The sequence below is a fragment of the Pipistrellus hanaki genome (assembly GCF_964339955.1).
Source record: "Pipistrellus hanaki genome assembly, chromosome: 6".
NCBI classification, from domain to species: domain Eukaryota; kingdom Metazoa; phylum Chordata; class Mammalia; order Chiroptera; family Vespertilionidae; genus Pipistrellus; species Pipistrellus hanaki.
This window is the reverse complement of record NC_140508.1, coordinates 54,906,000-54,925,252: the sequence shown is the minus strand read 5'-3', so window position 1 is coordinate 54,925,252 and position 19,253 is coordinate 54,906,000. Positions and strand designations below refer to the sequence as shown.

The window sequence follows — 19,253 nt, the reverse complement described above, 5'->3', positions numbered from 1 at the left end:
TATCGCAGCTTAACCCAACAAACTGCAGCTGGGTCAGCCCCAAAACTTCCAAACCCCAAGCAATGAGAAATCTGCAGATCTTGCTGTAGCTCCTGCTGGGTGGCCTCTGACAGAGCTGACCTGCACCTCCTTGGAGATCCAGGATCCAGTGTACCTAGTGGTCAGTGTGAGACAACACCAGATTTCAACTCCTCACATCCCTAAGTGACACAAGAGGCAGACTCAATGAGCACCAAAACCCCACTGAAGCAAGTCCTGCCCCATTAGGGTGTCTCCAGCACAGTAGTTCTTCCATTAGAGAGACAGTGGGTCCTCACAGCCAATTGGCCTGGAAGTCAGTTCCTCCCAGTGTACCAACAGCAATCAAGGCTTAACTACAAGACTGTGCACTCAGCCCACAAAGGGGTGTACCAAGCGTGTCCACCTCAGGTGATTGAGGAAGCTGAACCACTAGGCTGTATAGGTCACCTACCACACAAAGCCACTCCATCAACACAGGGAAGCAGCCAAAATGCAGAGACAAAGAAACATGTCACAAATGAAAGAAATGGAAGAAAGCAAACTACTGGATAGAATTCAATACCACAGTTATAAGGTTACTCAAGAATCTTTTAGAAACCTCCAAGGAACTTAGTGAGACCTTTAAGGATCTTAATGAGAATGCCAAAAAAATGGAAAAGGACCAGTCAGAAATTAAGCATACAGTGTCTGAAAGAATAATGTACAGAAATTCAACAGTAGACCAGAGGACAAAGGACCACAAGAATCAAATCAAAGACTTGAAATATAAGAGAGAAAAAAAGAAAAAAACAACCAGAAAAACAAGAAGAAAAAAATAATCTAAAATATGAAGGTATTTTATTAGTAGTAAGGAATCTCTGGGACAACTTCAAGCATACGAACGTCAGAATTATGGGGATGCCAGAAGAAGAAAGAGCAAGATACTGAAAACCTACCTGAAGAAATAATGACAGAAAACTTTCCCCACTTGGTGAAAGAAATAGACTTACAAGTCCAAGAAGCGCACAGAACCCCAAACAAAAGGAATCCAAAGAGGACCACACCAAGACATATCATAATTAAAATACCAAGGGCAAAAGAAAAAGAATCTTAAAAAGCAGCAAGAGAAAAACAGTTACCTCCAAGGGAGTACCCATACGACTGTCAGCTGATTTCTCAACAGAAACAAAGCAGGCCAGAAGGGAATGGCAAGAAATATTCAAAGTGATAACTGACAAAGATTACTCTACCCAGCAAAGCTATCATTTAGAATTGAAAGTCAGATAAAGAGCTTCACAGACAAGAAAAAGCTAAAGGAGTTCATCACCACCAAACCAGGATTATATGAAATGCTGAAGGTTATTCTTTAAGAAGGAGAAAAAGATAAAAATTATGAACAACGAAGTGACAACAAATACATAGCCATCAACAAGTGAATCTTAAAATCAAATGAACAAAAAAAAAAATCTAATAAACAGAATAAACTGGTGAGTATAATAGAATCAGGGGCATAGAAAGGGAGTGGACTGACAATTCTCGGCGGGAAGAAGGTGTGAGGGGTAAGGGAAGAAATTGGACAAAAATCCTATACCTATGGGTGAGGACAGTGGCAGAGGGTAAGGGCCACGGGGTTGAGGGTAGGAATCGGCTGGAGGGGAGCTATTGGGGGAGGGAGGAAGGAACATCTGTAATAATCTGAACAATAAAGATTTATTTTTAAAAATTAAAAATAAATTTCAGGTTGGTGAACTCTTCTAAACCTTCAAATAACTATAATCATAAATTTCCTTAACGCAATATATCCAATTATATACCAAATAAGTTATCTCCACTCAGAAAATATTCAACTACCTTAAAATCTTTACCAAAATTCTTCCTATCCAATCCTCCCAACAAAATTCTCCAGTTTTTCCTTCTCAGTCAATCCATCTACTTAATTACCCAAATCAAAATTCCCAATTACCCTAGGTCTTTTGCCATAATTCTTCTTTGGTCAATTATCAACTTGTATCAATTCTTCCAGTATATTGTCTTAAGAGTTTATCCATCTTCTCTCATCTTCATCCCATACAACACAGCTTTAGTTCAATGTTTCAAAATTTTTTACTCAGACTGCTTTAGCAGTCTCTTCGTTACCTTCAAAGTTCCAGATTCCTTATTTATAAACTCTACCTCATAAGGTTGTCATGATAACGAAAAAAATAATGCAGGACCATAGACAGGGTGTGACACACAGTAAAAACTCAAATGCAACCTAAGCACATGCCCTTGACCAGAATTGAACCTGGACCCTGCAGTTGGCAGGCTGAGGATCTATCCACTGAAGCAAACCAGCTAGGGCAGGATATGACATTTCTTAGCCTCTCCAGCAGCGGACCTTCGTTTTTTCCTCCAGGAACAAGGTGGAAAAACCCTAGATCACCTTCTTGGATTCTTATTACCCAAGTTATCAAGAACACTGCGAGTGACGTAAGGGGAAGCTTAGCCAATGAGCGGTCAGAAAAGGTGTTTCCTCTGCAGCTCACGCACAGAGGTGGGATTGTCGGTGTGCCTGTTCTCTGGGGCCTATGTCATCCGTGGCTTGACTCACGGAGCACACAGTCCCCTCCCACTTGCACACACAGCCTCCTCCTGAGAGGTTGTGACATTACAGTGTCCCGGACAATTTGCCTATTACACACACACACACACACACACACACACATATTTATATCTATATATCTATGTCTATATATAGATATATAGATATTCTGTCAGGATGTGCCTTTTACTAAAGTTCAGAGGAGTTGCTGACATGCTGATCTTTGGCAAACTGATAAAAACTAATCTTTTAAGAAGCCAGCATTTTTATCATTTTTCAAGATACCAAATTAAACTCCCTGAAAAAGCACAAATGACAACACAACACTCATTTATTACTTAGAAAAAGCTATCAAGTATTTTATTATTTTATCCTACATTATATACAAGTCATAAAAGGCCACAGCAGTTTTCAACATATAAACCCTTTAAAAGTAGAGGGCACTATGAAGGATTGACAAGTATCAAAATGAAGTCCAGTAATGAGGGTATATACTCAGTGTAGTATTTCTGAGGAATAACAAAGCAGATACCAAGTGATTAATATTTAGCTTGCAACTATTTTATGGGTTTTTATAAAACTCTTTGGAGTTTTGTTAATAGCCTAAGTGTGCCCAGTTGCCATTTAAGAAATAAAAGATAATAAACTTTAGAGGGTACCATCCTAATTCTAGTCACTTATATGTCTCCAAGAAAGAAAGACTCAATTCTTTAAACCTTCCACTTCTTTATGCCTTCAAGAGCAAGAAAGAGAAATGGGAGGAAAAGCTCGATATTCCAAATTCCTTCTGCTTATTTGGAGCTTTGCTTTTTAGTGGAAAATCCTTCAAAGTATATTTCAGGCCCTTAAAAAATTAGCTTTTAATTCCTAAACATTTAATATTATACCCTCCTTGAATAATAGCTTAAAAACACTGGTTTCTGCTCTGTGAAAATACAATCTTTAAAACTATAACTGTTATCAGCAGATCAATATATAAAAAAAATACAGTACCAAACTACACTGGTATATTTCCATATTAAGAACTTCAAAATATACTTATCACTGAGACCATAGTCCTTGCATTAGTTTTCAGTCCACTATGAACAAGTATCTGCTGCATGTAAACATGTCTAAATAACTATAGATAAAATACATTAATCATAAATTTCTGTAAAAGATAATAAAATATCTTCTTTAAAAAACAAAACAATAATAAGCTATTACTGCATTGTTTCCAATTTTATGAAAATGGAACAACCTCATGGCTGTTGCCAGTCCTGAGTTCATTGTAACAAAAATGGCCCTAGTTCCTGGTTAAAGACAGAAACCAATCCACTCTTCAATAGATGTCTTCTGTAGGCAAGATTTGTTTTAGGTGCTATTTTGTCCATTAATAAAATTATATACCAGAAATTGACCAGTGCCACAGTACTGTGTTGCAAACAGTTTTCCATCAGGAGTGGGATCTGAGAAAGCAATTTCTTCTTTACTCAAATATGAGCCATATATAAAGTTACTCCTATTAAAAATAAGAGGGGTGGGGAAGTGGAAGGATAAAATTAGAAAAACCTGTCAAATACAGTTTGAGTAGACTTTTTAGATAATGCTGTATTTGCCAAAAATGTTGAAAATAACTATTCATCTAAAATATAATAATTTGAGGTAAAAAAAAATATATATATATATGAAAGCAACAATGGTTTTTAAACATTTACACAACAACTTTTCATGATAGAAATATTCAACTACCCTGAGAAGAAAGAACTTTCTTAAACTGAAAAAGAACAAGGAACACCAAATGTTAATGGTGGAAGACTGAAAATTGTTCCCCAGAGATTAGGAACAAGGTAAGGCTATCTCTGCACATACCTCTACTCTTCAAAACGATATAGTATTAGAGTCTAATTAAAAATGAGATCCGCAATTTTATAGGACACAAGATCAATATTTTTAAAAATTAATTGTATTTCTGCTGAAACCGGTTTGGCTCATGGATAGAGCGTCGGCCTGCGGACTGAAAGGTCCCAGATTTAATTCCGGTCAAGGGCATGTACCTTGGTTGCGGGCATGTCCCCGGTGGGGGGTGTGCAAGAGGCAGCTGATCGATGATTCTCTCCCATCAATGTTTCTAACTTTCTATCCCTCTCTCTTCCTCTCTGTAAAAAAAATCAATAAAATATATATATATATTTTTTAAATTAACTGTATTTCTATATATTCGCAATGAATTATCCATAAACAAGAAGGATCAATAAATGAAAAAAGTAAAAATTCTATGTGCTTTAATAGGAAGCTTATTGTGTCAATTTCAGGATCACAGAACAAATACAAGGTTATACTGTTTTATGTTTTTATGAACTAGAACAATTTTATGATTGTCATAGAATCTAAGTTTTGCAAGGTTTAAAGGACCAATACCCTTATTTAAGACTATCATTTAATCAGCTGCATTTTCTAGATTTAGTTCTGAAAGAGCTAAAAACAGGCCTGCCTCTTGTCATGAAAAGGGTGGATAGATCTGAGCCCATCTGAATCACAACTTAGTGATAAAATAAGGGGAAGAGAGACAAGAAACACATAAAGGGGCTAAGATCCCAGAGCCTTAGAATCTCACTTAAAACAATGATGGGTTATTTTTAAAACAATTATCAACAGGTACCGTGTTTCCCCGAAAACAAGACATCCTCCAAAAATAAGACCTACTTACAGGTTTCCTTCTGAGTGAAATATAAGGCATCCCCCCGAAAATAAGGCCCCCCTAGGCTAAACATGAGAGATTTGGTCCACTGATTCTGAAAGAAATGGAGTCACAAGAAATTCACCAGGAAATTCAGGAATTGGATTATGATGATGTTCCAGAAGATGATGACATGATTGTCATTGAATAAATGAGTAAATTCTTGATACTGCGGGATTCACAGTTTGTCTGGTTTGTGTTGACAACTACCATACTACCGTACCGTATACAGTAATAAATTTCCTTTATTTTCATTTAACAATAAATGTGTACCGTATTCTTCTTCATGGAAAAATAAGACATCCCCTGAAAATAAGACCTAGCACATCTTTGGGAGCAAAAATTAATATAAGACACTGTCTTATTTTCGGGGAAACAGGGTAGTAGATAGGGATTCTATGAATAAACAAACACAAGAGCTTGAACTAAACCTCATTTGCATGACTAATTTTAACCTTCTCCATTAATCTTTTAGCATAGGTTCTTTAAAGAACAAAAAAAAAACATGCAATTTGGTCTTTTCCTCAATACCTTTGATTAAAAATCAAGTGAGAAAAGCAAAAGAAAAATGAATAAAAGGCTTAATTTATAAATAATATTATTAAATAATAATAATATTAAGTTAAGGCAATATTTCCTAAAGTACTGAAAAAAATGTGAAGGATTACATTCAAGTTACCTTAGACATTCAATCATGCGAGAAGCAATTTTCTTCCTACGCATCATGCTGAATACCCATATTCGACTGATCCCACAGATTGCAGGCTCTGGCAATGTTGAGCAGCACCAGGCTTTTTGTCTTTCAAATCTGACTTTTTCTTCTTCTGACCCGGTCACTGGAAGTTTTTCTTCTATAACTCTGTAGCCCTATATTAAAATTGGGAAAAAAAATTTCAAATAAGAATATTACTTGGCAATTGTCTAGTACTGACCTTAGTGAAGAGGTCTCTACATTTGTCTTGTTTCTTAACAAACATATGGGGACAATTTATGGTTTCACACTCATTTTAGGGAATAGATCTGGATCTACCTTCTGTTTTAATTCACTTACTCGTTACATAACCAAGAGAGGAAGTTACTTCATTAAGCTCTGAGTTTGTTACCTATAAATTGGAAATATCCATTTCTTTCAGAGAATTGTTGAGAAACTGAATAAGGTAATACATACAAAGCATCTTGTCATCATGGTTGACACAACAGGAACTGAATGCTAGTTTTCTCTACCTCCCACATCCTAAGAACTAGTAAAAGTACATCTTAAGAACTCAGCAGTCATAACAATGGTTTCTGTGATTGCTGCCATAGTACTAGGATTCACGCTATGTGGGAACTAGGAATAGGGATGGCAGAGTATCAAGAATTTAGAAAAGTACTTTTCCCCACACACTCATCCCTTTCTTTAAAAAAACAAAGTGCTTTAAAAAACATACATCTTCTCTACCAGTCTAGTCTTAAACATAAAATAATTAGACAATACAATTAAGAATTAACAACAACACAAAAATCAAGCCTTACATATCTACCTTCTAGTCTAAACACTTCGACTGCTAGCCATTTTTAGAACTAAGTAAGATAGAAAAAAAAAAACAACACAAGGGTTTCAATTTCAATATGGCAAGCTTTCATGAGTTAGTCATTTTATATCAAATTAATATTCCCAAACTACTCTCTCAGCTATTGATTGAAATCAATTTTGTTATTATAAACAGCAAGATTCATAAAACTATAATTTCAGGTTGAATTTTCTTTTGAAAAAAATAGCTGCACATACAGAAATTAATTCATACACTTATTCTGACTTTTTACTTTATTAGAAAACTTCATGATGAAGTACACACACAGCTCTGTAAGCAATCTAAAAGATACCAACTAAATAGAAGTCTAATCCAATGAGTATTGAATTCATCAGTAAGAACTCAAGAGCTGAAAATAGACAAATTTCAAATAGGGTATGCCTCAAGTGAGCATGATTAAGGAGAGTTCTGAATCTTTTGTTTTCTTAAGTTAGTCTGTTCCTACTTAACTCTCATAATGTGAACATACCCGTTTTACCGATTCTACTGCTCGTTTTTTTTGTACAACTTAGATCTTAAATGCAAGCAACTCATCATCTAGATTTCAACCAAAGAAGTGGCGACCTATTTTGGAGGTGGGCAACTTTTTATAAAAGTCGATCTGGTCTCTCTTGCAATTATTTAACTCAATCTTTATAGTGTGAAAGAAACCACAGACAATATGTAAGCAAATGGATATGGCTGTGTTACAATAAAAGTTTATTTAAAAAAACAGACTGGCCGGGACCGGTTTGGCTCAATGGATAGAGCGTCGGCTTGGGGACTGAAGGGTCCCAGGTTCGATTCCGGTCAAGGGCATGTACCTTGGTTGCGGGCATATCCCCAGTGGGGGGTGTGCAAGAGGCAGCTGATCAATGACTCTCTCTCATTGATGTTTCTAACTCTCTATCTCTCTCCCTTCCTCTCTGTAAAAAATCAATAAAATATATTTAAAAAAAAAAAAAAATAAAAAAACAGACTGGATTTTGACCTAGAAGTATAGTTTTCCAACTCTTTATCCCAATACTGAAGGGACTAATTGGTACAGACATTACATTAGTATCCAACATGGAAACTTCCTAAACAAAATTTAAAAGTACTTTTGATTTATACAATTTTTATCTTACATATTTAACTTGAAAAACCAATACCCACTGAAAACACAGCTCTATTGTAGTAAAAAATTACACGCAAAAATTTTGCATTCACACTCTTCCTTACATTAAAAGTTCATAAATTTAACTAGGATTATGTTACTCAGATTACATAGTAAACTCTTTAAATGTCAAACAAAATATGAACACTCTAAAATTCACTTACCCATTGGATATGTTCTGCAATTAGACAGCCAACTACTTTCTTGTCATTAGAAATAAAGAGAAGAGTTTTAGTTCTGGAATAGCACATTAGTGGAGCCTGCTGGAATCCTAAATCATTATCAACCATCTCTCTAATTTCGTCAACCTGTCAAGTAAAGAACAGTATTTAAAAAATAATAATGAAAGCATTGTATATATGTAAAAATATACAATTTCAAGTCAATAAGTTGAGTATATCATTCTGAAGAAATCCTCTAATGAGTTCTTTTAAATGACTGTGTTACCAACAACTGTTTTTCAAATCCTGTGGACCAACTTACAAAATGAGGGGAAAAACTGCAGAGTGATGCTAAGACAATCTAAGGAACAAGAAAAGTAAGAGGTCCTATAATAGGCCATAAAAACATTAAGGCTTCTCATTAAGAAGGATCACAGAGAGAACTTCACTGGAATGTTAGCCAGGAAAGTTACTTTCCTTTCCAATCTTAACTAGTACTCTCATCAGTAAAACAAAGTGGGCACAGAAAAAAAAAACAAATTTACTCCTTACCAACCATTTATAAGCCAAACATTATACAAAGTTACGAATATTATCTCACTTAAATCCAATATCTCTTAGAGGTCTATGGTTCCTTACTTTATTTATGGAAGCAATAAAATTCAAAATTAAGCAACTTTCCCATAGTAGATATTGAACGTCTAGAAAATCAAGGAGCAGAGATTTGAATCCCTAATATTAATATGGCATCAAACTGTAGTTCCTTTAGTTTACCTTCTAGAATTGTGGTCAAACAATAATAAGCTCAAACCTTTGTAGGTACTCAAAGTCCAGATTTTTGTAGGCACTTAAAAATTAGTTCCTTTTCCAGTTACAAAATAATCTGCAGATATTCAGCCCACTAAACATGGATTTGTGCTACTAAATTTAAAATGCAAATAACTCCTAAGAGGATTAAATATTCACATCTCTGAGTTACAGAATACCATATAATATATCCCTTATTTATTGATAAAAACCCAACTTCTATTCCTGGAACAGTATCTCACAACTCCTGATTTGATTCCTAAAGGTAAATGACTCACATACCCTAGATTTTAATTGTTAGCCTATTATGGGTTATTAACTAGTAACATACTTAATTGCAGGTTAAGATTTTGCCTTGAGAAACTAAATGGGGAAATTAGCATTTACTGAGGAGTCTTACTAATAAGAAAAGGCTGAATGCCATATATGATTGCTTAGCAAAGCTACCACTGTGTGTTTCTAAATTATCATAATTGGAATTGCAAATTTCCATATTTTGATTTTCATTAAGTCAATCATTAATCCAACATTTGTATTTGTTTTTGTGCAAGGATCAATGTTTCAAAGACAGGAGGCATTATTTACATGTCATTCTAAATGCTAGTCTATACTTGTTAAGCAGTGGTAGAATGGAAGTTTATTTGGGCATCTGGTACTGTCCAGTCATATATACAGTGTTATCTGAAGTCAGGAACCACAGAACAAACGGAAAGCTTGGCTTCCTCCATTGCTGGGGAAACCCAAGCCTCCTGCTGGTTCAGTGGCTGGCTGCCATCTTGGTTGGGTTAATATGCATACTTGCTCCTGGTGGGCATGGTTTGTGGGTGTAGCAGAATGATGGTTAATTTGCATGTTTCTCTTTTATTAGTGTAGACAGAATAGTAATGATGTCATTGAAAATTCAGTTCATATGTGTTGGACACACTACAAAGTTTAACCGTGATTTTTTAGTTGAGTTTTATTCTTTAAATGCTTATTTCATGTTTTCAGAATTGGTGTTTAAATGTGCTATGCTAGAATGTCTTATTCTCTTAAAATTAGCTGCAAAATTATTTTAGCCATTCTACATGAAATTTCACTAGAAATTTACCTTTTTCAGGGCATACTTTGGATCTTCAGGTAGAACCATTATTATCCTGCCATCAGGATATTCAGCCAAAATCCTTTCTTTTTTCCAGCCCTAGATTAAAACAAAAGAAAAATAAATTGTATGTACATTTCATATTCATGTACAAAAAGAAAATATCAACGTGTCTAAAAATTGCAAACATGAAAAAATTATATGCTTATTAATGTTTAACTATGACAAATCAGCAATTTTGTTAAGCATACAATAGGTACAATGCAAGCTAAGATTTTTATACTACTCACACAGAGATACCACAAGCCTATTTCTAATTTATCATTTCCCATTTAATTAATTTTGAAAATCACACACCAAAAGCAAGCCCCTTAAAAGTCAATGATTCCCAGAACCTAAAAGATATCTCTCCTAGTTTCTTAAGAAATAAACTCTTAAGTTTCTTTGGAACATGGTTACCTCCACAAACACACACTCATGGTTTATGTCTAGCATGCCAAAGACCTCCAGGAGGTTTTAAATGAACTGATTTGCATGCAGTAGCCCAACATGTAAGGAATAAGTGTTTATTCTTATTGGTCACAACTATCAAAGTCACAAGAAGGAGACTGTAAAAATATAACTACCTTCTAAGAATCTAATAGGAAAGGAGAGGCTACGTTGTGTGTATCTGAAGTTAAACATACTCAAAAAAAGAGAGGTAATAAACTCTTCTTCAGATCCACACTCGTGGTGATTAATGAGCAGAACCTGCATGAAAAAACAAAACAAAACAAAAGCCACTTAAATCTAGTAAGATGGGACTGAACCAGAGGTTAAAACTAGGAGCTTTAAATAATAAGCACAGAAGGAATGAGCTTAACTGGTTGTTCCAGTTGTCTTACCCAACCAACTTCACATGAAAAAGCCTTTCAAGAAGCAATATCTACTTCTGAAGCATTAAGAGACTCTTTCCTAAATAGTTTCTAATAAGTCAGATAAAATGCATTTCCTCAAATGGTGTCAATGAGGCAAGTAAGTACAATGAAGGAATGAAGAGTGCACCATCACTCTCTCCCCAACCCCAAACCAAAGAGGATAAAGAAAAGGAAATATATTAGTCAACCAAAAATGGGTTTTATGAGAATCAATTTATACTATAACTATATAATATAAATAATATTTTAATCTTTTGAAAACAGGTCTTTGGCCATTTTTTACTATCATAGACATTTACCATGTCTAAAGGAAAAATTTTACCCTATGGAGAAGCTACTTATTTTCTAAAGAATGTTTAATTAAAAATTTAAAAGTAAAACTATTGTTCTCATTTATTCTGTTTTTAAGTAGAACAAACCTTTACTTCAGGTCCCTGAACACTGTCTATTTAAAATTAATTAAAGCGCCTGGACTGGTTTGGCTCAGTGGATAGAGCGTCGGCCTGTGGACTGAAAGGTCCCAGGTTCGATTCCGGTCAAGGGCATGTACCTTGGTTGCAGGCACATCCCCAGTAGGGGGTGTGCAAGAGGCAACTGGTCGGTGTTTCTCTCTCATCGACGTTTCTAACTCTCTGTCCCTCTCAATTCCTCTCTGTGTAAAATCAATAAAATATATTTTAAAAAATAAAATAAAATAAAAAATAAATAAATAAATAAAATTAATTAAAGCCAGAGCACCTAAATGACTTCTTTTCCATGTGCTTCTCTCCAAGAAACAAACACAACAGATAACTAGCATTAAAAGTATTTAGATGTTTTTGTCAAACACTTAAGAGTGCTTAATATTCACCCTAGCTTATTTGGCTCAGTAGACAGAGCATCAGCCTATGGACTGTATGGTCTGGGTTCGATTCCGGTCAAGGGCATATGCCCAGTTTGCAAGCTCAATCCCCAGTAGGAGGCGTTCAGGAGGCAGCCAAACAATGATTCTCTTTCATCATTGATATTTCTATCTCTTTCTACCTTTCCCTACCTCTCTGAAATCAATAAAAATAGGTTTCTTTTTAAAAGTGTTTAATATTGAATTATATCTTAACAAAAAAAGAGACTAATTAATGTTAAAGCACAATACTAGATACCCAATCTAAGTGGTAATGTCACAAACTATAATCCAGAGCTGTGAGCACAGCAGAACATCTTTAATATAGATATGTTTTTCTTATATCTCCATACACTAAAAAAATAAATAAAATACTATAATGTTTTAGAGGCGTTACTACCTTAGACTTTGTTTACCTACATTTGAAAAAAGCAAAAGATAAGAATAATGATCTTGATGTTAGCAAAGGATGGCCAACTGCTAAACTCAATTCCTTCTCTTGAGTTTATTTAAAAAATAAATAACCCATAGCTCTGTCCCATCAAGGGAGAAGGGGGAGAAGGAGGGAAACTGGGACAGAAATCAAGTTTCCCAAATCAATTTATTAGAAGTTGATGACTCCACCTTGCTCCATAAACCAATTTCCCTTGGTACTGTGGAAAACAGAGTACATATATCCTGATTTCTTTAATGTTTCTCTCAGAAATTAAGAAATTCCCCTAAGATGAAAAATTAAGTCTTTTAAACCTAATTTCTTATAATTTTAGGAAACTGATGGCAAAATCAAATAATGTAAATTGAGTACTCATTTAAATTAACTCTTACCAGATTCGCATGTGTAAAATAAACAAATATTTTTTACTCCAGAAGTATTCTATAATTTAGCTACCCAATATAACTGTTTTTCTTTTCAAATTGTAAGGACAATATAGTCAAAAGGGAAAAATACAAATTTCAAATGCCAATATCAAAGCTATATTTATTCTATGTCCACACACCTTATGTTTTATTTAATTAAGTGGTAGGAAGGGGGGAGGTTGCAGAAACGGCAGATGAAATAAGGAATATAATGGATCACCACAGTAAGGAACCATAAAAAAGAAAACCCCATATATCTTGGGTAGAAGTAACTGGATAAATGAAACAATGAATAAAAACCCCTCAACCAAAGATAAGAATACAAATTTAATTAAAGTCAAGAAAAATCTTTAAATAATTCATATTTAACATCTGGTACATATATATAAAAAGCCTACATGAAATGAATTGGTGAACTCAGTTCAGATATCCTGGAGGTCTTAGTAATGTGAAGGTAACATGTATAGAACAGAAATAGATTCCATTTCAGATACAGGTAAACAGCAATTACATTAAATTACTATTTTCATAAAATATCTAAAATGGTTCAAAATTATTGAAAACTTTGCTATTTACAGAAACAAATATTTAATAATACCCATTATACCTTAAGTGTACATACATTAAAAAAATATGTACTAAAACATTTTATTTTTTGTGATCTTTTTTAGTATATTACAAATCTGAGATCTTAACTTTCTTTTTTAATTTGATAAAGAAAACCTTTCATAATAGCAAAAAAGAGAGAAGGCAAAAGAAATCCCAACCAATCTCTTTGGTATAATATATATCACCATCAATCCCAAGTAAAAATATTATGTCAAACCATATAATATTAAATAGACTAATCAATAGCTAATAATTTCTAAAATCAAAAGAAACTTTAAAAATACTCGTTGAGTAGCATTACTTGTTAGAAGAGATACATTAACTACCTTAAAAATTAAAAATCCCACAACATAAACCAGACAAATTAGCTGGTTTTTATGTTTGGCTCTGTATACAGTATCATTTCCAAAAAAAATGGAAAATCTTCAGTGACTTAAATTTGGCTGTTCATCTCTTTAAAATCTGTTTTAGAAGGCATGAATTCCACTTACCACATATTTTACAGCACTTATGAACTGGTTGTGGAAGAGCAGATGCTGTGTTTCATCTTCAGGATTTGAAGCTGTGTAAAGCATGCCACAAATATTACAGGAAACTGCTCCAAATCTCTTCTGTCCTGCATCCTATTTATAAAAACAAACAGAGTTTTGTCTTTCCAAAAGAATAATTCTAGAACATTAGTCTCTAAAGCTAAGGTGTGAACATAAAATATGAAGTATTTAATCTATAATAAACTTGAGGCCTAGTGCACTAAATTTGTGAACAGAGAGGGGGCCCTCAACCCACCCTGCACCCTCTCCAATCTGGGACCCCTCGGGGAATGTCCGACTGCCTCTCACAATCCAGGACCACTGGCTCCTAAACACTCGCCTACGTGCCTGCCCTATCACCCCTAACCCTCTGCCTGCCTGCCTGATCACTCCTAACCACCTCTGCCTGCCTGTTGGCCCCTAACCACCTCTGCCTGCCTGCCTGATCACTCCTAACCACCTCTGCCTGCCTGATGGCCCCTAACCACCTCTGCCTGCCTGCCTGCCTGACTGTCCCTAACTGCTCTCCTGCAGACCTGATCGCCCCTAACCACCTTTGCCTCACCCTGCATGCAAGACCCAGGATTCCCTCCCTCTGGCCAGCTGCAGGCACCCAGGACCCAGGCCAGCTTTGCCCAGGCTGGCTGCAGCCGCAATGGGCAGGTGGCTTTGCCCGGGCTGCAGCCACAGGCACTGGCACCTGGGACCACGGGGCGGGCAACTTATCCCTCTTCCAAGCTGCAGCCACAGGCGCTGGCACCCGGGATCATGAGGGAGGCGACTTGTCCCTCTCCTGGGCCACAGCCTGACTGGTCCCCATCCCTCTCATGCAAGCTCATTTGTGCCTGGCTGCTCCCCATTGTTGAGTTTCTGAGCCATTACTGCCTGACGGTGTGAGGGTGTGATGACCATTTGCATATTAGTTCTTTTTATATAGGATAATACACAATGATGATTACAAAAATAACGATGTAATCTTTGAAATGTGTGCAATTTTTTTTTGAGAACTGTTTTATTTAGTAATTTCATCACTCACTCCACAGCATTTAATAACAAATGAAAGGAACTGAGAAATATCTTTAACACTAAAATCTTATTCCTAAAGCCCCAAATAGCAAATCTCTACAAATGAGAATATATACTTTTATCTGGAATATTTATACTGCTAAAGTTTAAAGAAAATAAGTGTTTTATACTCTTTTTAATAACTTGTCTGTCTCTTTAATGGTTTTATTCTGGATTGTAGATATTAAAGAGTATTTTGATGTCACCTGAAACTCTTGAGAAAAGGTAAAATTAATTTTTTCTATTATCTATCAACTATGTCCAGTAAATCATGCTTGTACTATAGAAGAGTAATAATTTACCAAATGTTTTCTATTCAAGAAAATTTCAGCAATAAGATCTAACTTTAAGAATAAAATGAAATGCCCTAACTGGTTTGGCTCAGTGGATAGAGCGTCAGCCTGTGGACTTAAGGGTCCCAGGTTCGATTCCAGTCAAGGGCATGTACCTTGGTTTTGGGCACATCTCCAATGGGAAATATGCAGGAGGCAGCTGATCGATGTTTCTAACTCTCTATTCCTCTCCCTTGCTCTCTGTAAAATATCAATAATATATATATATTTTTAAAAAGAATAAAATGAAAAACAATCCTTTTACCCTTTCTATTCTAAAACTATGCGATTTCAACTAATTACTGGGGGGGAAAATCTAAGATATAAGTATCTATAGCATGTCAAAACCAGGGTCAAATAGCAAAGAGAAATCAAATGATAAATAAAAGATTGTGTATAAAACTAAAGGGAAGTTAATTCTAAAGGATTCAAACCATTGACAAAATTAGTTACCTGTAAATCTATTTCAGGCAGAAGAAACAATTTGTAACTGTGGTTAAGATATACCTATACTTCCTTAGCTGGTTTGGCTCTTTGGATAGAGTGTCAGCCTGTGGACTGAAATCCTGGGTTCGAATCTGGACAAGGGCACATGCCCAGGTTGTGGGCTCAATCTCCAGTTGGGGGCACTCAGGAGACAATCAATCAATGATTCTCTCTCATCTTTGATGTTTCAGTCTCTCTCTCTCTCTCTCTCCCCCTCTCTGAAATCAATTTTAAAATATGTATTTTTTAAAAAGATATTCATCTGGGGAGGGAGGGTATGAATGGGAACGGGGGGGGGGGGGAGGGCAATGTTAAAATATGTACACAAATAATAATTTAATTTAAAAATGTAAAATAAATAAATAAAAAGATATTCATATACAACATATCTACCATGTTAACCATTTCAAAGTGTACAGTTCAGTAATGTTAAGTGCATTTACAATGTTGTGCAACCAACCTCCCCTACACTCATTAAACAGCAGCTCCCTAATCTCTCTTCCTACCCAGTTCTTGGAAACCACCTGATTCTCGAAGACTTCCCTCAGAACAATGATGAAAATGAGTGTCTGCAGCAAATTGCCTTTGACCTGTGCAATTCAGCACAAACACTCTGTCTACTGCCCTCGCCAGGAAATTAATGTAATCTGGGACTGTCTCTATGAATTTGACTGTTCTAGATACTTCATAGAAGTGGAATCATACAGTATTTGTCTTTCTGTGACTGGCTTATTTCACTTAGCTTAATATCCTTAAGGTTCAACCATAATGTACCATGTGTCGGAATTTCCTTCCTTCTTTAGGCTGAATAATATTCCATTGTAAATATATACCACATTTTGTTTACCCATTCATCCACTGACAGACGCTTTGATTGCTTCCATCTTTTGGCTAATGTGAATAATGAATGAACATCAGTATACAAATATCTCTTCAAGCAGGCAGTTTTCATAGGAATGAGTAAGCATTCCTTCCCCAATTTCCTCATTGGTAATTGGAAAATAATAGTAGTACTGATCTCATGATTTTTTAATATAGCTTAACTTAATTAATATGAGTGGATTACATGGAAAAATGCATTCAGAAAGTCTTAACTGCTATCATAATTAGTACCATCATCATCTCCTGACCAGCCCTACCCAACTGAAATGTAATCCACAAATGTAATTTTAAATTTTCTAGTAGCCACATGAAAGAATGTAAAAGCATATAGCAGTTATTTCCACTAAAACATTGCCTAAGGCAAAGGAAACAAAGGAAAAAATTAACAAACAGAACTACATCGAACTAAAAAGCTGCTGCAGAGCAAAAGAAACCATCAACAAAATGAAAAGGGAAATTACTCTATAGAATACATTCTATAGGAACAATTATAATAACCTGAACAATAAAGATTAAAAAAAAGAACCAACTAATTAACACAAAAATAAAATAAAAATAAAAAATGGGCAAAGGACCTGAATAGACACTTCTCCAAAAGAGGAAATACAGATTGCCAATAGACGCATGGTGGGCTGTAGCTCTGGGTGGTGCCTGTGTCCCACTTAGGGGAAGCTGAGTGTTGCTTTGTTGGCCAGGTCCACATGGCCATTTCTAAGTGTGCCTCAGGGCAGCTCCTACATTGAGCGTCTGCCCCATGGTGGTCAGTGCACATCATAGTGACAAGTTGGACAGTGGGAAGAACACTTAGCATATTAGCCTTTTATATATATAGATATAAAACAACTCTTTACCTCACTAATCCTCCTCAAAAATTTCTAGACAATTCTTGCAAAGTTATTCTCCTATATTAAACTTAGAATCAATCATCCAATCCCCCCAAAATCCTACTGATTATGTTGACTGAAAGTACATTAAATGTTATTTTTATTGTGGGTCCCTTCATTTTGTTTATATAGCACTCACTTGTTCAAAATAGATATTTAGTCAATCAAAATATCTCCCTCTTTTCCAACTTGTAACCCAATTGTAAAGTACCCATGTTCTTCCTTAGCTGATTTGGCTCAGTGGATAGAGCACTGGCCTCGGACTGAAAGGTCCCAGGTTCGATTCCAGTCAAGGACACATGCCGGGGTTGCAGGCTCGATCCCCAGTAGGGGGCATGCAGGAGGCAGCCGATCAATTATTCTCTCTCAATATTGATGTTTTTATCTCTCTCTCCCTTTCCCTTCCTCTCTGAAATCAATAAAAATATACTTAAAAGAAATAAATTTTTTTAAAAAATAAAATACCCATGTTCTATCTCAAATAAACTACTGGTTTATCTTCCTGTAAAATTATAATGTATAATGTACTAAAATATAGGTATTTTAAAAGTCATTTTATGGCCGAAACTAGTTTGGCTTAGTGGATAGAGAGCATGAGTCTGCAGACTGAAAGGTCCCAGGTTCGATTCCAGTCAGGGGCATGTACATTGGTTGCGGGCAGATCCCCAGTAGGGGGTGTGCAGGAGGCAGCTGGTCAATGATTCTCTCTCATCGATGTTTCTAGCTATCTATCCCTCTCCCCTCCTCTCTGTGAAAAATCAATAAAATATGTATTTTTTTAAAAATCATTTTATGTATTAAGCTCCATGTTATTTTAATATTTTGACTACTAAAAAATAGATCAAGTGATATATTTCAGAAAGTAATGAAGTATCAGTATGTTATAAATAAAGCTAGAAATATAGCCCGCTGGTGTGACTCAGTGGTTGAGCGTTAACTTATGAACCAGGCAGGAGATTATGGCTCAATACCAAGTCAGGGTACATGCCCGGGTTGCAGCCTCAATCCCCAGGGGCATGCAGGAGGCAACCGTTCAGTGATTCTCTGTTTGATGGTTCTATTTCTCTCTCCCTTTCCCTTCCTCTCTGAAATCAATAAAATTAAAAATTAAAAAAAAAAAAAAAAAAAAAAAAAGGCACATACTTTATTAAAAAGAAAAATGAGCCAAAACCGGTTTGGCCCAGTGGATAGATAGAGCGTCGGTCTGCAGACTGAACGGTCCCAGGTTCGATTTCGGTCAAGGACATGTATATTGGTTGCAGGCTCATCCCTTAGTAGGGGGTGTGCAGGAGGCAGCTGGTCGATGTTTCTCTCTCATCAAATGTTTCTGTCTATCCCTCTCCCTTCTTCTTTGTATTAAAGTCAATAAAATATATATTTTAAAAAAAGAAATATATAAATTTGAATTTGTTTTTCATTCTCAATGGAGGATATGTTTAGAGAGAGGATGGGGAGGGAAAGACAGTAGCACAGAGAAACACTGATGTGAGAGAGAAACATTAATCAGTTGCCTCGCATATATACCCTGACCAGGATTGAACCCACAACCTCGGTATGTGCTTTGAGAATTGAAACCACAATCCTTTGGTGTATCTGACAATGCTCCAACCAACTGAGCTGCTAGGCCAAGGCAAATTTAAATTTTATTCTTTATTATGATGGACTCACTATCTGAGGATGGGGAGAGAGAAATTTGTAATGATATTAGGAATATTTCCATAATGAAGACTTATGGTGACAAAAAAAAAAAGG

The 19,253-nt window shown here is 35.6% G+C and overlaps 2 protein-coding genes across 6 annotated transcripts in view; one reads left to right on the top strand and one right to left on the bottom strand.

Moving 5' to 3' along the window:
• The window catches only part of GREB1L (GREB1 like retinoic acid receptor coactivator), a 250,799-nt gene that overhangs the window by 201,213 nt on the left and 30,333 nt on the right, over nt 1–19,253 (top strand). The gene's annotated exons all lie outside the window — the stretch shown is intronic.
• Nucleotides 2,918–19,253, bottom strand: part of ESCO1 (establishment of sister chromatid cohesion N-acetyltransferase 1) — a 32,375-nt gene continuing 16,039 nt past the window's right edge. For 4 of the 5 annotated variants that reach the window (XM_084888107.1, XM_084888108.1, XM_084888109.1 and 1 more), the window contains 5 exons: nt 13,814–13,945; nt 10,068–10,157; nt 8,174–8,317; nt 5,980–6,167; nt 2,918–4,082 (listed from right to left, as the gene is read on the bottom strand). In XM_084888107.1, coding sequence (XP_084744233.1) covers nt 3,935–4,082; nt 5,980–6,167; nt 8,174–8,317; nt 10,068–10,157; nt 13,814–13,945 — 702 coding nt within the window. In that variant the 3' untranslated portion in view covers nt 2,918–3,934. Of the gene's footprint in view, nt 4,083–5,979; nt 6,168–8,173; nt 8,318–10,067; nt 10,158–10,684; nt 10,809–13,813; nt 13,946–19,253 lie in introns of all 5 variants that reach the window. The other variant, XR_014795359.1, reaches the window with a different exon arrangement.